The 19,603-nt window shown below is 46.5% G+C and overlaps 1 protein-coding gene across 3 annotated transcripts in view; it reads left to right on the forward strand.

Annotated features, from left to right (window-relative positions):
• The window catches only part of STAT1 (signal transducer and activator of transcription 1), a 44,049-nt gene that overhangs the window by 1,674 nt on the left and 22,772 nt on the right, over positions 1 to 19,603 (forward strand). For all 3 annotated transcript variants that reach the window (XM_002712346.6, XM_008258841.5, XM_089330174.1), the window contains exons 3-9: positions 3,151 to 3,279; positions 4,849 to 4,993; positions 8,794 to 8,892; positions 11,697 to 11,786; positions 14,768 to 14,846; positions 15,824 to 15,915; positions 16,328 to 16,479. In XM_002712346.6, coding sequence (XP_002712392.2) covers positions 3,152 to 3,279; positions 4,849 to 4,993; positions 8,794 to 8,892; positions 11,697 to 11,786; positions 14,768 to 14,846; positions 15,824 to 15,915; positions 16,328 to 16,479 — 785 coding nt within the window. In that variant the 5' untranslated portion in view covers position 3,151. The remainder of the gene's footprint in view (positions 1 to 3,150; positions 3,280 to 4,848; positions 4,994 to 8,793; positions 8,893 to 11,696; positions 11,787 to 14,767; positions 14,847 to 15,823; positions 15,916 to 16,327; positions 16,480 to 19,603) is intronic.

Consider the following 19,603-nt stretch of genomic DNA (forward strand, 5'->3'; position numbering starts at 1 on the left):
AGATTGATTTCTATATTTGAAAGGCAGAGTTACAGAGGGAGAGAGACAGAGACATCTTCCATCACTGATTCATTCCCTAATGGTTGAAATGGCCCTGGCCAAAGCTGGAGCCTAGACCTCCATCTGGGTCTCTTGTGTGGGTGGCAGACACTTGGACCTCCTCTGCTGCTTTCCCAGGTGCATTAGGGAGCTGGATAGGAAGTGGAACAGCCGGGGCTCAAACCAGAATCCTTATGGGATGCCAGTGTCGCAGGCAGCAGCTCAACCCACTGCATCCCAGATCTATCATTTTTGCACAGGAGACAGAAGTGGTCCAAATCCATGTGCAGCCTCTGGCCTCAGAATCAGCCCTTAAGGCATGCGGATCCGGCTGAAAAGCCCATGAGAGTATTTCAGGCATGGAAAGCCAAGACACTCTGGCAAAAAAAACAAAAACAAACAAACAAAAAACACAAAACCTAAATGAAAGATCTCTGTGAGTCAGATCCCAGTGGAAAGTACAGGTCTTCAAAGAAGGAGGTACCTTTCTCTGAAGGGAGGAGAGAACCTCCACTTTGACTATGACCTTGTCTAAACAAGATAAGAGTCGGAGAACTCAGAGGGCTTCCATAGCCTTGGAAACTCATGACTGGAGCATAGGGAGATTACTGATGCCATAAATGGGAGTGTCAATTTGTAAAGTCAACAACAGGCATCACTGTGCACTTACTCCTCATGTAGGATCTCTGTCCTTAATGTACTGTACATTGAGATTTAATGCTATAACGAGTACTCAAACAATATATTTCACTTTGTGTTTCTATGGGGGTGCAAACTGTTGAAATCTTTACTTAATGTATACTAAACTGATCTTCTGTAAAAAAAAAAAGAAATTATCAATTCCCAACTTGACTGTCACTGGGATTAAACATGACAATAGGTCTGCTCTGATTTCATCATCATTTAAAAAATCATCTATTATTTTTCACTTTATGTTTCTGTGTGGGAGCAAACTGTTGAAATCTTTACTTAATGTATGCTAAACTGATCTTCTGTATATAAAGAGAATCAAAAATGAAGCTTGATGTGAATTGTAGGGGAGAGGGAGTGGGAAAGGGGAGGGTTGCGGGTGGGAGGGACGTTATGGGGGGGAAGCCATTGTAATCCATAAGCTGTACTTTGGAAATTTATATTCATTAAATAAAAGTTAAAAAAAAAAATCCATGTGCAGCACAGGCTGGATTGGGAACATGGTGGCAGCAGATCTTGGGACTAGAGAGGAAAGTGTCAGCCCCAAATTTGGGGTTGGGCCAGGAAATTGGAGGATGGTTATGCCACTCTGCTTTGGTAACAGGTTTTGAGGGAGATAAGATCGAGCCTGGGTTTGTTCATGTGAATTTATTGCTTCCCCTGCTCTGTGCCAGGTGTGGTGGGTGTACAAGCTCACCCAGCTTCTAGAACCAGCGTGTTGATAGGGAATAAGCTGCCAGGGTTCACTTGGCTAGTAAGAGGTTGCAGCCTCTACCGGGGGCCAGGCCCACATATTTGCTTTAGGGATATCCTTGGTAGACACCTAGCAGGCAGGGAGAGAGCCTCAGGTGTGGAGACTTCTGCTCAAGTAAAATACATCTGGAGCAAAAAATCAAATTGCCACAGCAGGTGTACAAATGGGGTGGGCCCGGGTCCCTTTCTGCTGGTATTTGTGAGGTGAGTAGCTCTGTCGTCAGACACTTGTGGGGTAGACAAGGCCTGGCGTTAGCACACTCAGGGACCTGTGTGCATCCACACTGATCCATGCCTTTCTGGAAACTGTGCACTCCTTCCCCCAGGCTCGGGCAGGACAAGGTTCACTGGTGTCCACTCTGAATGTTGCTAGCCAAAGGCTGCTATAAATCCTAAATTATATAATGGTCGTGTGAGGCTGTTCATTGTCCTAATGGATTTTAGGACTTCCTTAATCAGGCTTTTGTTGAAGTTTTTCTTCTTTAAGATTGAAGAGTAAAATTGACTTAACAGTTACCCAGAGAAATAAGTGTGACTTTTTCCCTTTGAATTACATTTGATAATGTAATTTTTATATTCTCTTGGGGGAACTAGCCAGAGTCCCATGAGAATTGCATCAGTTCCTTCTCAGGGAAGCACCCCTGACCCAATCGCCTTACACTAGGCCCCACTTCTTTTAAGTTCTATATGGTCCCCCAACATCATCATGCTGAGGACCAAGCTGCCAACACGCAGGAAACCCCAGGGGACACACTGGAACCATGGAGCAGAAAATGAGGGTGAAAAGTTCTTGGAGTAAATCACACATGTACTGTAATTTTGCTGGGGAACGATTTTTGGAGAGCTTCTGCAGTGATCATAAAGCAAAACTAAATAAAGTGTTATATTTTTTGTTTGCTAAAAAGGCAGATTCATTTACAATGTTTATTTTACTTACAAGCTATTGATTTATTTGTATTTTTTACAATTTGCTTATCTGAAACTCAGACATAGAAAAAGATTCTCTATCCACTGATTCACTCCCCACATGCCTGCAGCCGTCAGTGCTGGGCCTAGCTGAAACCAGGAGCCTGAAACACAGTGCAGGTCTCCCGCACGAGGGGCAGGGTCACCGTCTGCTGCCTTCCAGGGCGCACATTTGTAGGAAGCTGGGGCTCCAATCCAGACGCTCCGGTGTGGGGTGCGGGTGTCCCAAGGACTGTCTTAATGTTGTACCAAATGCCCGCCCCGGCTCATTTCAAAGTCTTTATGAGTACTTCGTATGTGTGCTCTGGAGATAAAACAGGAGACAAAGTCCTCTCCCCCTAAAATCTTTTCCTTCATGTGGTCAAATCAGACCATAATCAAAATAATAAAGTACCTGGTGGGTCAGTGTGTGCTGTGGAGAGTGGTTTCTTAGGCGGGAGGTGGTTGTGATTTAAATACGGTGGAGAGGGAAAGCTGTGTGTTGACATTTGAGCAAAGATCGGGAGATGTGTTTCCTGGAGAAGGAGAAAATGTTGATCCTCAAACTCAATTAAAAAACGTGGTTTAGAATATAGGCATTTAAATGATATATTTCAGAGACAGATTGTGTATGGGGTTAAGATGTTTACAAGAGTGTGAAGAAAGAAGGCTTTCTTTAGAGCTGCAGTCTTCCGTCTGTGACACGTTGCTCTCTTCCTGCAGGATGTCTCAGTGGTATGAGCTTCAGCAGCTCGACTCTAAATTCCTGGAGCAGGTTCACCAGCTCTATGATGACAGTTTTCCCATGGAAATTCGACAGTACCTGGCACAGTGGCTAGAAAATCAGGACTGGTAAGGAGAACTCACTAGACAGGAACACGTCTATCTACACTCCAGAAGTACTTGGTGCAAGACGTTCCTAGTCATCAGGGAAATGCAGATCCAAGCCACAGTGGGATACTGCCTCCCTCCGGTTACCATAGCTATGATCAAAAAGACAAAGACAGCAAATGCTCATGGGGATGTGGAGAAAGGGAATCCTTGCACCATTGGTGGGAATGTAAATTAGCATGGCCATTATGGAAAACAGTATGGAGATTCCCCAAAAATCAAAAATAGAACCATAATGTGATTCCACTACTAGGAATATATATCTAATTGAAAATGAAGTTAGTCTGCTGAAGAGATACCTGCAGTCTCATGTTTTATTGCAGCATAACTCACAATAGTGGAAACTTCTCAACTGAAGGATGGATAAAGAAAATGTGTCTAAACACGATGGAATACTATTCAGCCATAGAAAGGAACGAAGTCTGTCATTTACAACAACCCAGATGGAACTAGGGGACAGTGATATTAAATGAAAGAATCCAGACACAAATACCATGATCTTGCTCATATGTGTCATCTAAAACTGATCTCATGGAAGTTGAGAATAGGATGGTGGTTACCAGAGACTGGCCAACAGATACTAAGTGTCAGTTAGGTAGGAGTAATAAATCCTGGTGTTCTGTTGCATAATGGGATGATTATAGGTAATAATGTACTGTGAACTCTAATAACAAAAAACCTAGAAGAAAAGATTTTGAATGTTTTGCCATGGAGAGGTGATAAATGTGTGAGGAGATGGATATACTTGATTGTGAGCATTACACAATGAATGCACACACTGAAATATTACTTGGTACACCATAACTACAACTATATACAATTTTATTTATCACTTAAATATATATATATATAAATTTTAAAAATGTATTTGTTTATTAAATGAGTTGCAGCTAAATTTACACAAAGATAAATCTCATCAATGACCAGAGATTCCATCTGTCACATAAAAGTTTAAAAACTGGGGTTTGTCTCTACAAAACTAAATACACCATCCATTAAGCATTTTTGTCAAATTTAATTGTGATAGGTACTCCTAACTGCTTTGGGCAATTTAGAAAACTCTGACATCAGTTATTTTCCAACTCAGGATCCAGGCTATGGAAAGTAATTTAAAGAAATGATTAAGGCTGAATTATGGTAAATATTAATTAGAAATATCAAGAAGGCTAGTGAAAAAGGAAATGTGTTTTAAGAGAGGTAGTAGGCATTCTATTTTAAAATGTACTATTTGCTGACTGCGAAAGGTGTAAACATGCTGAAAGTATTTGACATAGACAATGAAGATTCTGGTTTCTTGTTTTGTTTTTCCTTTGGAGCTGTTCACCATGAACAGTTTCCTGCCCAGTCTCTTCAAGTTCTAGAATTTTTCACTTTAATTGCATGTACAGGAAAACCGTTTAAGTTGCTGCTACAAGGAAGAAAGTGCCATCTAAAAAATCATTTTCCGGTCATTGCCATAAAGAAAGCAGTGTTTGTGTTGTCTGCCTTAAGTAGCATCTGGAATGAAACACGGACATTTTCAATCCCCAGGGAGCACGCCGCCAATGATGTTTCGTTTGCCACCATCCTCTTCCATGACCTGCTCTCGCAGCTGGACGATCAGTACAGTCGCTTCTCTCTGGAGAACAATTTTCTGTTGCAGCATAACATAAGGAAAAGCAAGCGGAACCTTCAGGTACGCCCTCGTCTTTCTTGAGCTGCAGTCTCCGGGTTTTCCCCGTTCAGCAAGTACTAATGAGCACACACTCAGTGGTGTGTAGAGCAGTCATGGAGATGGTCCATTTTCATAGCGTTGAGCAAAGTACCAGTTTGTTTTATAAACATAAAGATTTTCAGGCTTAAAATATTTCATCTGTTAGGTGTCAGTCCTGAGAGAACGTGATGCGACCCCTGCTTTACTGGAGCGTTAAAGTGATGGAAAGGAGCGGTGCGCTCAGAGCTGTGAGCTGCAGTAACACGTGCAAGCTCCCAGCAGCAGTGGTGCTCAGGCTAAGTCCTCGGTGTACAGATGAGGACTTAGTTCACAAAGGAGTGACTTCTGGGAACTGGACTCCACTTTGCCTTGCTTCTGGTGGAGTAGCCTTGTTCTGGAAGAGAGAACCAAACGCAGATCCAGACGTGAGAGGACATGCTGTGAAGTTTTAGGGGTTCTTGAAACAAACTCCCCACATTCCCCTTGCCTACCTACCATAATTATTTGTGCATCATCTGTCTTATTTTCTTTTTAAAGATTTATTTAGTTGGGGCTAGTGCTGTGGCGCAGGGAGTTAACCCCCTGTCCTGAAGTGCTGGCATCCCATATGGGCACCAGTTTGAGTCTCTTTTGCTCCACTTCCAATCCAGCTCTCTGCTATGGCCTGGGAAAGCAGTAGAAGATGGCCCAAGTACTTGGGCCCCTGAACACATGTGGGAGATCCAGAAGAAGCTCCTGGCTCCTGGCTTTGGATTGGCACAGCTCCAGCTGTTGAGGCAAATTGGGCAGTGAATCAGCAGATGGAAGACCTCTCTCTCTCTCTCTCTCTCTCTCTGCCTCTCCTCTCTCTGTGTAACTCTTTCAAATAAATAAATAAACCTTTTTTTTTTTTTAAAGAGTTACAGAGAGAGTGGATGAGACAGAGGGAGAGAGAGAGAGAGAGAGATCCTCTATCCGAATGGTCACAACGGCCAGGGCTGAGCCTGGCTGAAGCCAGGAGCCAAGAGCTTCTTCCAGGTCTCCCATGTGAGTGCAGGGGCCCAAGAACTTGGGCCATCTGCTGCTGCTGTCACAGGCACATTAGCAAGGAGCTGGATCAGAAGTAGAACAGCCAGAATGCGAACAGGTGCCCAAATGGGATGCTGGAATGTAGGCAGCAGCTTAACCCGCTGTGCCACAATACCAGCCTCATTTCTTATCTTTTTTTAAAAAAAGATTTGTTTTATTTATTTGAAAGTCAGAGTTACAGACAGAGGGGGAAAGATCAAGAGATCTTTCATCTTCTGGATCACTCTCCAAATGGCCACAATATCCAGGGCTGGGCCAGGCCAAAGTCAAGAGCCAAGAACTTCATCTAGGTCTCACGTGGGTGCAGGGGCTCAAGGACCTAAGCCATCTTCCACATCTTCCACTGCTTTCCCAGGTGCATGAGCAGGGAGCTGGATCAGAAGTGGAGCAGTTGGGACTCACTGGCACCCTTATGGGATGCTGCTGTTGCAGGCAGTGGCTTAGCTCCTTATACCAGAAGGCCGGCATTTCTTTTCTTTTGATGGGAGGAAAGCTATCATTTTCTTGTTTCGGACATAATAGCCAGATTTTTCATATTAGATAGCTGGAAGCTTTTCCCCTTTGTGAATGTAGCTGTGATTTGATGAGTGGGAAAATCAGGTTAACTACAGAAATTGCTCCCGTTCAGTTTTTTTTTTTTTTAATATTTATTTATTTATTTGAAAAGCCGAGTTACATAGAGGCAGAGAGAGAGAGAGAGAGAGGTCTTCCATCCACTGGTTCACTCCCCAGATGGCCACAACGGCCAGAGCTGGGCTGATCGAAGCCAGGACCCAGGAGCTTCTTCCAGGTCTCCCATGTGGGTGCAGGGGCCCAAGGACTTGGTCCATTTTCTACTGCTTTCCTAGGCCATAACAGAGAGCTGGATTGGAAGTGGAGCAAAAGAGACTCAAACTGGTGCCCATATGGGATGCTGGCACTGCAGACTGGGGCTTTATCCGCTATGCCACAGTACTGGCCCTCCCATTCAGTTTTTGCTTGAGTGTACCTGTTAGAAAGAGCCATGGGGGCTGGCGCTGTGGCGCAGCAGGTTAAAGCCCTGGCCTGAAGCACCGGCATCCCATATGGGTGCCGGTTCTAGTCCCGGCTGCTCCTCTTCCGATCCAGCTGTCTGCAATGGCCTGGGAAAGCAGTAGAAGATGGCCCAAGTCCTTGGGACCCTGCACCCGCATGGGAGACCCAGAAGAAGCTCCTGGCTCCTGGCTTCGAATCAGCGTAGGTCCAGCCATTGTGGCCATCTGGGGAGTGAACCATTGGATGGAAGACCTCTCTCTGTCTCTACCTCTCTCTGTAACTCTGTCTTTCAAATAAATAAAATAAATCTTTAAAAAAAAACAACAACAACAAAAAACAAAGAGCCATGATCACCAGTATTTTGCAGATTAGGTTTGGCAATAAAAACAATAACTGAGACATATTATTTACCTAATTCAAAGCATATTCCAATGGATAACATTAACTGAGAAATCTAACATAATTTCTGTATCATTTGTGTTGTTTCCTCAAGAAATATGGAAGGATATGAAAAAAACATGTATTTGTTTATTTATTTGAAAGAGTTACAGAGGGAGAGGGAGAGTCAGAGATATCTTGCATCTACTGGTTCATTCCCCCCAAGTGGCTGCAACAGCCAGGGCTGGGCCAGGCCAAAGCCAGGAACCTAGAGCTACTTCCAGGTCATGCACGTGAGTGTAATGGCCCTATTACTTGGACCATCATCTTCTCCTGTATTCTCAGGCATGTTAGCAGGGAGCTAGATTGGAAGTGGGGCTGCCAGGACAGGAACCAGTATCCATATGGGATGCTGGCTTTGCAGGTGGTGGCTTTACCTGCTATGCCACAGCACTGGCCCCAAGATATGTCAATAAAAATATGATATGAACTGTTGTGAATACTTTATTTTTAAATTAAAACATACTTTACTGTGCTTAATTGGAAAGTTAAAACAATTTCTTTCATAATTTGTCAAAGGAACATTTTGTTCTTAACCAAATTGCTTATATATGATTTTATAAAATTATTCATTTGAAAGGTAGAGAGAGACAGAGATCTTTCATCTTTGCTTCCCTGTCTGAATGTCTGTTATAGCCAGGTACAGGCAGGCCAAAACTAGGAGCCTAGAACTCTCCCATATGGGTAACAGGGACCAAACTGCTTAAGCATCACCTGCTGCTTCCCAGGGTGTGTGTTAGCAGGAAGCTGGAAGCAGAGCCAGGACTTGAACAAGGAACTTTGGTATGGGGTATGGGTGTCCCAAGTGGTATCTTTACTGCTGTGCCGAACACTCACCTCAGCTTACATAGAATTTTAGAAAGTTATTTGTTTTCATTTTACTTGGGAGGCAGAGAGAGAGAAACAGATGGAAAGAGATCTTATTCCACTGGTTCACTCCCCAAATGCCCTCAATAGCGAGTGCTGGGCCAGGCTGAAACCAGGAGCCAAGTACTCAGTCTGGGTCTCCCGTGTGGTGGCAGGGACCCAACCACTTGAGCCATTATCTGCTGCCTCCTAGGATGCACATTATCAGGAATTTGGATTGGAAATAGAGGAGCTGGGACTTGAACCAAGCCATCTGGTACGGGGACTTAACTAGAATTTAATAAATGAGAGATGAAGCTTCTCAAGAAATATAAATAAGTTCACATCAGTTTATACTATGCGATGGTTTAAGCATTCCAGATTTTAATTTGTTTTTATTCTAACCACTGATCTAGGACAATTTTCAAGAAGACCCCATACAGATGTCTATGATCATCTATAACTGTCTGAAGGAGGAGCGGAAGATTCTGGAAAATGCGCAGAGATTCAATCAGGTCCTCTCTCCTAACTGAACACTTCAATTATGAATAAGCATTCATCCCTTCTGCAGACTTCACTGAGGCCCAGGTCAAGGCAGTGGTGAATGCCCCCCTGCTTCCATAGCCCCAGGAAACGGGAAAATCCGATTGAGAGAATCTCTAGAAGCAGGTGTTAACAGGACCCTGATCTAATGGAAGTTAAGTCCTAGTGAGCAGGGGGACAACACATTGAGCAAGACACCCAGGCAGCGTGAAGTGCGATGGAGACACTGCGCGGGCTTGGTGGACTGAGGGAGGTTATGGGGCTGTTTCTTCAGGACTGTCTCTGGTGCTGGAGCAGGCATGGAAACTGGCAGGCCAGCGGTGGAAAGAAGTAGAACCAGGTCGTGTTTGGGGCATGGTGCCAAGAGGGCCTGCGTTGGAAGGATCAGATGTGGGTGGGAGAGGGAGTAGAAAATCAAGTGTGGCTTGAAAATCAGTTGTGGCTTGGGTCACCTAGAGAGAGGCAGTGCTGCTCACTGACCTGGGGAGAGAGCGAATGGGGCAGGAGCAGAGTTTCTGCAGGGCACAGTAGGTTTGGGGGAGCAGAAGAGGCTGGTGGGAAAATCCGGCTTGGTTGCCAACATGACTAAACTACTTTTTAAATACTCAAGATACCTGAAACATGAATGAGTCAGTGTTTTACTAGTACCGATATTTTAAAAAAAGAATTATTTATTATTTGAAAGATCCAGTGATGGAGAAACAAAAAAAACAGGGAGCTCTTCCATCCTCTGGTTCATTCCCCAAATGCCTGTGACAGCTAGAGCTGGGCCAGATTGAAGCCAGGAGCCAGGAAGTCCATCTGGGTCTCTTACATGGGCGGCAGGAACCTAAATACCTGGGCTGTCTTCCACTGCCTCCCACATGCATTAGCAGAGAGTTACATCAAGAACATGGAGTAGCTGGGACTTGAACCAGGTACTCAGATACTGGATGCAGGCACCCCAAGTGGTGGCTTAACCTGCTGTGCCACAGCTCCTCTACCAAGTACCAAGATTTTTTGATGATAGTTTTAATAATCCTTGCATAAACCTTCTTCTTTAAAAAATTATTTATTTGAAAGGCAGAGTTACAGAGAGGCAGGGGCAGAGAGAGGAAGGGGTCTTCCATCTGCTGCTTCACTCCCCAGATGGCTGCAAGGACTGGAGCTGGGCTGATCCGAAGTCAGGAGCTTCTTCCTGGTCTCCCATGTGGGTGCAGGGGCCCAAGCACGTGGGCCATCCTCCACTGCTTTCCCAGGCCATAGCAGAGAGCTGGATCAGAAGAGGAGCAGCCAGAACTTGAACTGGTGCCCATATGGGACGCTGGCATTGCAAGTGGCAGCAGTACAAATTAATTCTGAAATCCCTTTGGGGAAAAAAAAAAAACAACTTGCAAGAATAGCAACAAAATTCTTGAAAAATGTAGAGCAAAGAAATGGCACTAGTCCTATCCCCTATAATAATAAACATGGCTTAGAGGTTCATGCTACTGAACAGATACCAAAAGGAAAGAAGAGAAAAATCTGGTAGAAGTGATTTTAGATTCCTATGGAATTTATATGATAAAGGCAGTAGCTCAGAGCTCAAATAAGTACTGTCCACTAATTGTGGATAAGAAAAATGAATAACTAACTGAAAGTTAAACTAGACCCATACGTCACACCAAACACAAGAATAAACTTCTGATGTATCAGAGATCTATGCATGTTCCAGGAGAAAACATGGGTGACCTCCTTTGTAGTCTGTCAGGAGGGAAAGAGGGAAAACCAGATATCACAAAAAGAGAAAAGATCGATAAGTTTTGGGTCTATGAGTATACTTTAGAAAGCTTACGGAAGAATGGAATTAAAAGTTGTTTATCTTGGTGCAAGAAATTTTGACATCCACGCGTATGTCGTTTTCTTCACAATTTTCCATGAACTTTTTGAGTACCTCTCATAAAGACACCCACCCGGAGCTTGTGCTCTGTCGGGCTTTGTGTAAGCAAGGATGGCAGGCACAGTTTCTACTGTCCAGGGGATTTATCCTGAAACAAAAAGCCTTCCTCTGGAATGGGGTCTGTGTTTGAACAGCGACTGTCATTTACCACTCAAACTCCTGGCCCCAGAATGATGCCCAATGCTCACTTCGTGCCTAGTGAGTGTGTAATAAATGGATCAATCAGAGTCCGCCTCAGTGATGAACAGACACTGCCCCATCTGAGTTGTGACCGTCAGAGGGCCAAGTACTCCTGGGAAAGACTTGATTTGCATTCATTGCTGACTTCTTTGTATCCAGTATTCTGCAAAGCCCTTGATGGGGTACTTTTCAGGTTCAGTGTGAACCACTTGAGAGCGTGTTGGGATGGGGTTTCTGATTTTGTAATCAGGTTATGACCTATGAGTCCACATGTCCAGCAAGCTCTGAAGGTGGTTAAGATGGGGCTAGCGTGAAGACCACATTTTTAATTGCAAGCCTTGTAGACAGAACTTCAGAACTGTGTACAGAACTTCAGAAACCCTGAAATAAGTTTTCTGTGTAGTACCATGCAACTGTATGACTTCATGGAAGCTTCTAGAAAAACTTTGCGTGTTAGGCATGAACCGACCCTCGTCTCTCTGGTGGCCTCGTGCACAGTTTTCCAGCCTTGTCCAGGGCCTCAGGAGCTGAGCTGCTTCCTGTTGACATGCGTGTGGGCAACAGTAATGTTTTGTAAGGTGTGGGTGGTAGGTGGGGCACAAGGTCTGGATTGGACTTCAGGGTACAACAGTGCATACGAGTCCATGCTGGCTGTTCACCACGTACTTCCCGTTACAGGCCCAGTCGGGGAATATTCAGAGCACCGTGATGTTAGACAAGCAGAAGGAGCTTGACAACAAAGTCAGAAATGTGAAGGAGCAAGTGATGGTGAGTACTCAGTAGACAGCACCATGCTGTGACTTTTTCAGCTCGAAACTGAGTTGTCCAATGAGGGCTAGAGAGGAAGGATTTCGCTGAAGTTCCAAATAATACACAGACAAACTGGTAAAATCAGTGACCCGAGAGACATCTTATGGTCCCTGTTACGACATTCAGACACTGAGCTTCTCGGTTTTCTTCCTTGCACGGCCCTGCAGTGGCTGTTAACTTTGCGCCATTCCCCAGTACACGAGGCGCTGCTACTCTAAGGGGCCCTTTAGAGCCCTGCCTCTCAGTTGGGGATTCCTGAGATCACATGGAGCCTTGGGATAAACGTGGCCTGTCTTCCTCAAGCACCTGTTGTGCTCTGAGACAAGAGTTCTGATACGTTTCTGATTAGAATAAGACGTCCTCAGCAATTTTACGACCAAACTTAAGGGCCAGCGTTGTGGCACAGTGGGTAAAGCCGCTGCCTGCGATGCCAGCATCCCCTGTGGGTGCCAGTTACAGTTCCAGCTGCCCCACTTCCGATCCAACTCCCTGCTAATGCACATGGGGAAGCAGTGGAGGATGACACAAGTTCTCATGTCCCTGCACCCTTGTGGGAGACCCGGAAACTGCTGGTTCCTAGCTTCGGTCTGGCCCAGCCTTAGCCGTTGCGGCCATTTGTGGAGTGAACCAGTGGATGGAAGATTTTCTCTGTGTCTCTCCCCTACCCCACTCTGCCTTTCAAATAAATAAAATAAATCTTTAAAAAAAAAAAATAAAAACTTCCCAGACAGTTTATGGAAGCAGAAGTCTGCTTCGGTGCCCTTGTTGGCCTGAGTTCCTCTCCACGGCTGGGCTGTTTGGGGAAGACTGGGGAGCTCTGCTCCGCAGGAGGCCTGCATTGTGGAAGAGGCTTCCTCGCAAGCAGGTGCAGCGCTGTCCTGGGCTCTGGGCAGCGGCACCTGGACTCGTGCACCTAGGGTAGCGTCCTTCCAAACTCTGGATTCTTTGGAGCAGCTTTGTCCTGCAGTCTTCCAGGGAAACACTCCAGTAAAGCAGAAGCCAAGTGAGGAACAACTTGGGATGCCTGCATCCCTCATTGAAGTGCCTGGTTTAAGTCCCGGCCCCTCTGCTTCTGATCCAGCCTCCTGTTAACGTGCTCCCTGGGAGGCAGCAGATGATGGCTCAAGTGGTTGGATCCCTGCTACCCATATGGGAGGCCTGGGTGGAGTTCTGGGTTCCTGGCTTCAGGCTGTCCAGGCCTAGCTGTTTGGGCATATGGGGAGTGAACCATCAGATAGACGATCTCTTAATGTTTTCTCTCTACCCTTCCAGTATAGTTATGTAAATAAATAAAAAGAAATAAATAAAAGATATTTATAATATTATATAAATAAAATGTATTTCTTATGTAAATAAATAAAAATAAATAAAAAGAAAGAAAGCCTAGGGAGCCCAATCTGTAAATCAAGAGATGAGTATGTAGAAAGGGGACTTAATCTGGGGGGAAAATTAGACTTATTTGTAGGGTGAGCTGTAGATAGTTGATTGTCCGGATTGAGAGATGTTGGAGCAAATAAGAGGGCAGTGTTAAAGACTGTGCCTGGACAGCGGACATTAAGGCAGAACTGACCTGATTACCCGGGGAGGTGTGGTCACCACTGTTGTCTCTGAGGAAGGAGATTTTTTGTGAGCTTATCTCTTCCTGTGTTAAGTCATAGCTCAGAGCTAGTCTCAAAAATGATGAGGAAGAATTAGACTGTAGGCCACGGGACCAGGTGATGATACACAAAACTGTGTGTGTGTGTTTCTTAGGAATTTATTAATACATTAGATTCTCAGAGTCACAGCACATGCATGAGAATTACTATAACACAGTTATGCTAATTTGATATTAATACATGTTAATATGATAGTAATACAAAGAGAATAGAGTAATAGGTCATAAATAGATTCAATGTAGTTCTAAGAATATGATACTTCCCTTCCTCCTTCTGCCTGTCCACTGCCTGCCTTTCTTCTGTTCCTTTTTAAATTTTTGAGATGACTTTTTTTTTTTTTAAAGATTTATTCATTTATTTGAAAGGCAAAGTTATAGAGAGAAAGGGAGAGACAGAAAGAGATCTTCCATCCTCTGGTTCACTTTCCAAATGTCTGCAATGGCTGGGGCTGAGCCAGGCTGAAGCCAGGAGCTTCCTCTGGGTCTCCCACGTGGGTGCAGGTGCCCAGGCACTTGGGCCATCCTCCACTGCTTTCCCAGGCACATTAGCAGGGAGCTGGATCAGAAGTGGAGCAGCCAGGACTCAAACTGGCACTCATGGGATTCAGGCACTGCAGGGCATGTCTTTAACTTGCCAAGCCACAGTGCCAGTCCCTGAGGTGACATATTTTTAATTTACATTATAGTCAAAGGCTTAATACTCCAGTAAACAGAGAGTTCAGTAACTAAAAAGCAAAAAGATCATAATTCATTAGGAATGTAAGCAAGGGTTCTAAACCGTAATCAAATGAAAAGATGTCCATTTCACTCAGATACAGTAAATGTTAAAATAATCACAGATCATTAAAGCTATAATATATCTATATATATATATAGATATTAACTATCACAAATAAGAGAAAACAATTTTTTGGGGCTCTGGCTTATGTCCCTTACCATAATGACCTTCAGTGGCATCTATTTTTGTTGAAAATGTCAGCTAAGATATGGAACCAACCTACATGTCCATCAATTGAGGACTAGAAAAAGAAAATGTGAAGTACAGACATGATGGAGTATTACCCAGCCATAAGAAGTTTTTGTAACTTGAAAGGCAGAGTGACAGGCAGTGTAGTTACTGCATACTTATTAATAAAGTAAAAATTTGGAATCTTACAAGTCCAGTCTATCTTTGAGGGGGCTGGGATGGTTTCCATGTTTCCCTGGGTTCTGTAGAAGGAATGATCTGTTTATGAAAGTCTTCGAAACTGATGATCAGTGACACACGTTTACATCTTTATAGAATATAGAGCACGAAATCAAGACCCTGGAAGATCTACAAGATGAGTATGACTTCAAGTGCAAAACCTTGCAGAACCGAGGTAAGAGTTCTCAATGAGAGCAGTGCCCCCAGCTGTGATTTGTTGTCTCTGTACTCTAGATGACAAGGGTGAGCACTGCTTCACGTAACTGCCTGTGTTGGCTCCTTGATGGCCAAGGCCAGGGTTTCTGCCCCTCAGTCCTCTTGCCGTTTAGGGCCAGATAGATTCTCTGCAGTGGGGGCTGTCCCGAGCCTTGTAGAGTGCTTGTCAGCATCCCCGACTTCACCCACCAAATGCCTGTAGCACTGCCCGCTCAGCCCCAGTGGTGACAACCGCAGCTGCAGATGTTGTCACATGTGTCTGGTGTGGGGGGGGGCAGGGAGTCACCTCCACTTGTCACCTTGCTTAATGTACTTGGCTTATGGTCATAGGCTGATGGGTATGTGGAAGCCCCTGCCCTAGATGCCTAGAGTTCCTGCAGAAACTCCAAGTGTGTGTCTGTGCTGCAGGGAAATTGCATAGTTTTCTCAGGTTTGAAAGCAGTTTCACTCTGCTTTGGCTGCTTGTTCTGAGTGATAGGAGCAACTGAAAGTAGCTCCTGCAAACACGTGCACTGTATAGAACAAGTAGGGCACTGCTCTTTCCCTCAAGATCTTTGGTGGATACAGGGCTAATGGGGAGAGATCATCTGTAGTAGGATCTGAGAGAAAGGAGTCCCAGCTGCTGCTTCCTAATTTGCAGTTCTTTTCCATTTTTTTTTCTGAGATTTTGAATTTTGTCATTTGTATTCATTTAGACAGTCTCCTGAGAGTAACCATCGAGTAGACAGTATTATTTCCAGTTTACTTAGGTCACTGACAGCAGGCACTTTGTTCCAGTGTGTCTAGTTTCTGTGCTCAGGACATTTTAAATTTGATTCAGTAGAGATGGAGGAAGCCAGCCTTTGTGTATCAGGTGGCTGCTAAACGGACGTGACTCTTGGCTTCCGTTGCTTTTCCTCTGCTCTTGTACTTAGTGCTGTCTCTTGTGATCAACAGAACATGAAGCCAATGGTGTGGCAAAGAGCGACCAGAAGCAAGAGCAGCTGCTGCTCCAGAAGATGTATTTAATGCTGGACAACAAGAGGAAGGTAGGGGTTCCTGCTCCAACAAGGGCATTGGCTTCACCCCGGACTGTAAACCACACGTGGGAAATGTGAGGCCCGCGAGCCGTATAAGACGCGCAGTATCATCTGGTCTGGTTCTGCCCTGGCAGCCGCAGGCAGGTCTCAAAACCGCATCAGTGTAGCAGGCTGATTTTTAAGTTGATAATTTTGTGTGGCCTGTGAACGATGTTAAGCTATCCATAAGACAGGTTGTGCGCCCTGCTCTAAATAATGGACTTGAGGTTTAGAACAGAGGGAAAACGATTTTCATACACACACTTTGGCGTGGAACGCAGTTGGAGAAGGAAGATAGTTGCTTTGCTTTTAGAACAAGTATCTTTTAAAATTCCACAGTTAAAAATGATTTTGTTGATTGGTTTTTGCCCTCTGCCTTTAGGAAATCGTTCACAAGATGAGAGAGTTGTTGAATGCCACTGAGCTCACCCAGAATGCCCTGATTAACGATGAGCTCGTGGAGTGGAAGCGGAGGCAGCAGAGCGCCTGTATCGGGGGCCCGCCCAACGCGTGCCTGGACCAGCTGCAGAACTGGTAAGGTCGTGCGGCGCGGCTGCCCACGCTGGTTGTGGAGGGCGCCTCTGAGCCGTGCCGGTGGACTGGGCCCAGAGTCTGCTATAGCCCAGCCCTGCTTCCCCTGGCAGCGTCACTGGGAAAGCAGCGCAGCATTCATGATGGCACAGCCGTGTCTGCTGGCTTCGGCACGCTCCTGGCCCCTGGGATCCATGCTCGACTGTGCTGAAATACCAGTGATGTGGCTGTTACAGAACTGAGGGACGCGCGTCCTAGCGTGCCGTTCCAGCCAGGCTAGCTGGAGGCAGTTTGCTCGGCTCTGTGAAGAGCGGTTTACTGTGGCCCTTGCTGCGGTCCCCGCTCTAGCAGCTACGTAGGAAGTGCTTGCTGGTGGCCCATCCTGGATGTTCCCAAGGAGGAGGGGCCCTGGGTCCTTGCCAGTTGCCAGTTCTCAGAGCGGCACGTGGAGGAAGACAGGGCAAGAGGTGTGTGCACGAGAAAGGCCCAGGTGCTCTGCAGAAGCGCCTCAGAGTCCTGCGGGGACACGGGAGAGATCAGGAAAGCCTGCTTGCAGAAGTGGCTGGCACTGGCTGCGGGGCCCTACGACACAGAGGAGAAGCCCGTCCACCGGTCCTGCTGGCGGAGAGAAGCGCACGTGCAAAGGCACAGTGCGGAGGCCCTGCGGGGTCCGTGCTGGCCGGGCCAGAGAGGGAGCACCACGGGGAGACAGGCAGGACAGTGGGGTGGGCTAGGGCCGAGGCGCCCGAGTGTGGGCTTCTCAGCCCCAGCCAGTGCTGGTGAGCAGGGACAAGTGTTTCTCAAGCAGGGGGTGCGTTTCTCTGGCTTTTTACTAGAAAGACAGCAAAGGCAGCTGGGGTCCTGTGAACAAGTTGGTGTGATCCGGGTGAGGAATGGCGAGTGCTGAGCCTGGGATGGAGCAGAGTGGGTGGAGGAGGTGGGACTGTGGACTGTCAGGGTCGGAGGCTTTCAGCAGGGGCCCGGGACCAGAGGTCTCATGAGGCTGTTTCCTCAGTGTCGCACTGTGCGTTTAAAAAAATCCTGTTATTGTTTGCTTGTTTATTTTATTTATTTGAAAGCGAGAGGGAGCTCCAGTCAGTGGTTCATTTCTCAGATGGCTGTAACAGCTGGGGCTAGGCCAGGCTGAGGCCTGGAACCAGGAACTCCATCCAGGTCTCCCACATGGCTGATGGGGACCCAAGGACTGAGCCATCACCTGCTGCCTCCCTGGGTGCACATTAGCAGGGAGTTAGAATTGGTAATGGAGGGGCCGGTGAAGTGGGTTAAAGCCCTGGCCTGAAGCACCGGCATCTCATATGGGTACCGGTTCTAGTCCCGGCTGCTCCTCTTCTTACCCAGCTCTCTGCTATGGCCTGGGAAAGAAGTGAAAGATGGTCCAAGTCCTTGGGCCCCTGCACCCCCGTGGGAGGCCAGGAAGAAGCTCCTGGCTTCTGGCTTCAGATCGGCGCAGCTTCAACTGTCGTGGGCATCGGGGGAGTGAACCAGCGGGTGGAAGACCTCTCTCTCTGTCTCTACCTCTCTCTGTAACGCTTTCAAATAAATAAAATAAATCTTTAAAAAAAATGGAAGTTTTTATTTGAAAAAAAAAAAAAAAAGAATTGTAGTGGATCAGGACTCAGCCCATCCCAACTTGCGTCTTAACCACTGTGCCAAACACCTCTCCCCCAGCCATTTATTTTTATTCTGTGAGTTGCCTGTGTGTGCCCCAACTTCCCTGCGTGTTAGTTTCCCAGCCCAGCATGCTGCTGTGCCTTGAGAGGCAGTGACCCCTTCGCCTTCCAGGTGGCCAGGGAAGCCCTGGGGTGTCCGGGGGCCCCCTGGAGGCCGCAGACACCTCTTCCAATGACAGAACTGCGTGCAGGGTGGGGAAGGGCCGGGTAAAACCTCTGGAGCTCACCTGACCTTTGTCCTGCCTCCTCTCTCCATAGTGTAAGCCTCTGTGAGGCCATGAAGTAGACGCTTTTCACTAAGAACGCTTTCTTTCTTTTTTCTTTGAGTTTTCATTTGAGAGACAGGCAAACACAAAGAGCTCCCGTTCACTGGTTCACTCCCCAAATGCCCGCCGCAGCCAGGGCCAGAGCCGACTCAACCCAGGTCTCCCCTGAGGGCAGCAGGAATCCAGTTATTTGAGTCATGACTGCTGCCGCACAGTGTCCGCACTGGCAGGAAGCTGGCGTCAGCCGCGGAGCCAGGAGTCACACCCAAGCTCTGTGATGTGGGACAGAGACTTCTTTTTGTGTGTCTGTTCTGTTTTGTTAATATTGATTTTTTTAAACTATCTATTCATTTGAAAGGCAGAGTTACAGAGAGGGGAAGGGAGGGGGGAAAAAGAGGGAGAGAGGGAGGAAGAGAGGGAGAGAGAGAGAGAGAGAGAGAGAGAGAGAGATGAATCTTCCATCTGCTAGTTCACGCCCCAAATAGCTGCAAAGGCTGGGGCTGGGCCGTGCGAACACCAGGAGCTTCTTCTGGGTCTCCTACATGGGTGCAGGGGCCCAAGCACGTGGGCCATTTTGCCGGGCTGTTCCCCGGCCATTAGCAGGGACCTGGATGGGAAGTGGAGCAGCCAGGACACAAACTGGGATACTGGTGTCACGGGCAGCTTTACCTGCTAGGCCAAGACACCAGCCCCGGGACATAGACTTCTTAAGCTGTATCTTAGCCTTAGGGCCAAACACCCACCTGTGGAAGACATTTCTAAAAGGTTTTCTACTGTCATTTCTCCAGGCCAATAGAACAGCACTTCCACTCATTCCTTGGTGCAGAGGCTGTGTTGCCGTTTGCAGCTGACTAAGGAATCTGAAAATAAGCGCTGGGTTCATGCGGTGGCCTTGTGGTTTTAGTCCAGACAGAGCACATGGCTTTTGCCTTTGAGTTGAGCGAAGCAGTCATCTTTGTTGTTTGCTTTCCACCCTGCCCTAGGCCTTGTCTGCGCTGTCCACACTGCTCCACGACCTGCTCTGTACAGCGTCTGGCTGAGACAGCACTTGACCACATCACCGTCTGGGGATGTGGCTCCTCGCTGCCTCTTGCATCCCCTGAGGCATCTGCCTGAGCTTTTGTTTATTTTCATTTTATTTGAAAGGCAGAGCCAGACAAGTAGAGATTT

This window comes from Oryctolagus cuniculus, chromosome 3 (assembly GCF_051225735.1).
Source record: "Oryctolagus cuniculus isolate XC-2025 breed Fujian yellow rabbit chromosome 3, ASM5122573v1, whole genome shotgun sequence".
NCBI classification, from domain to species: domain Eukaryota; kingdom Metazoa; phylum Chordata; class Mammalia; order Lagomorpha; family Leporidae; genus Oryctolagus; species Oryctolagus cuniculus.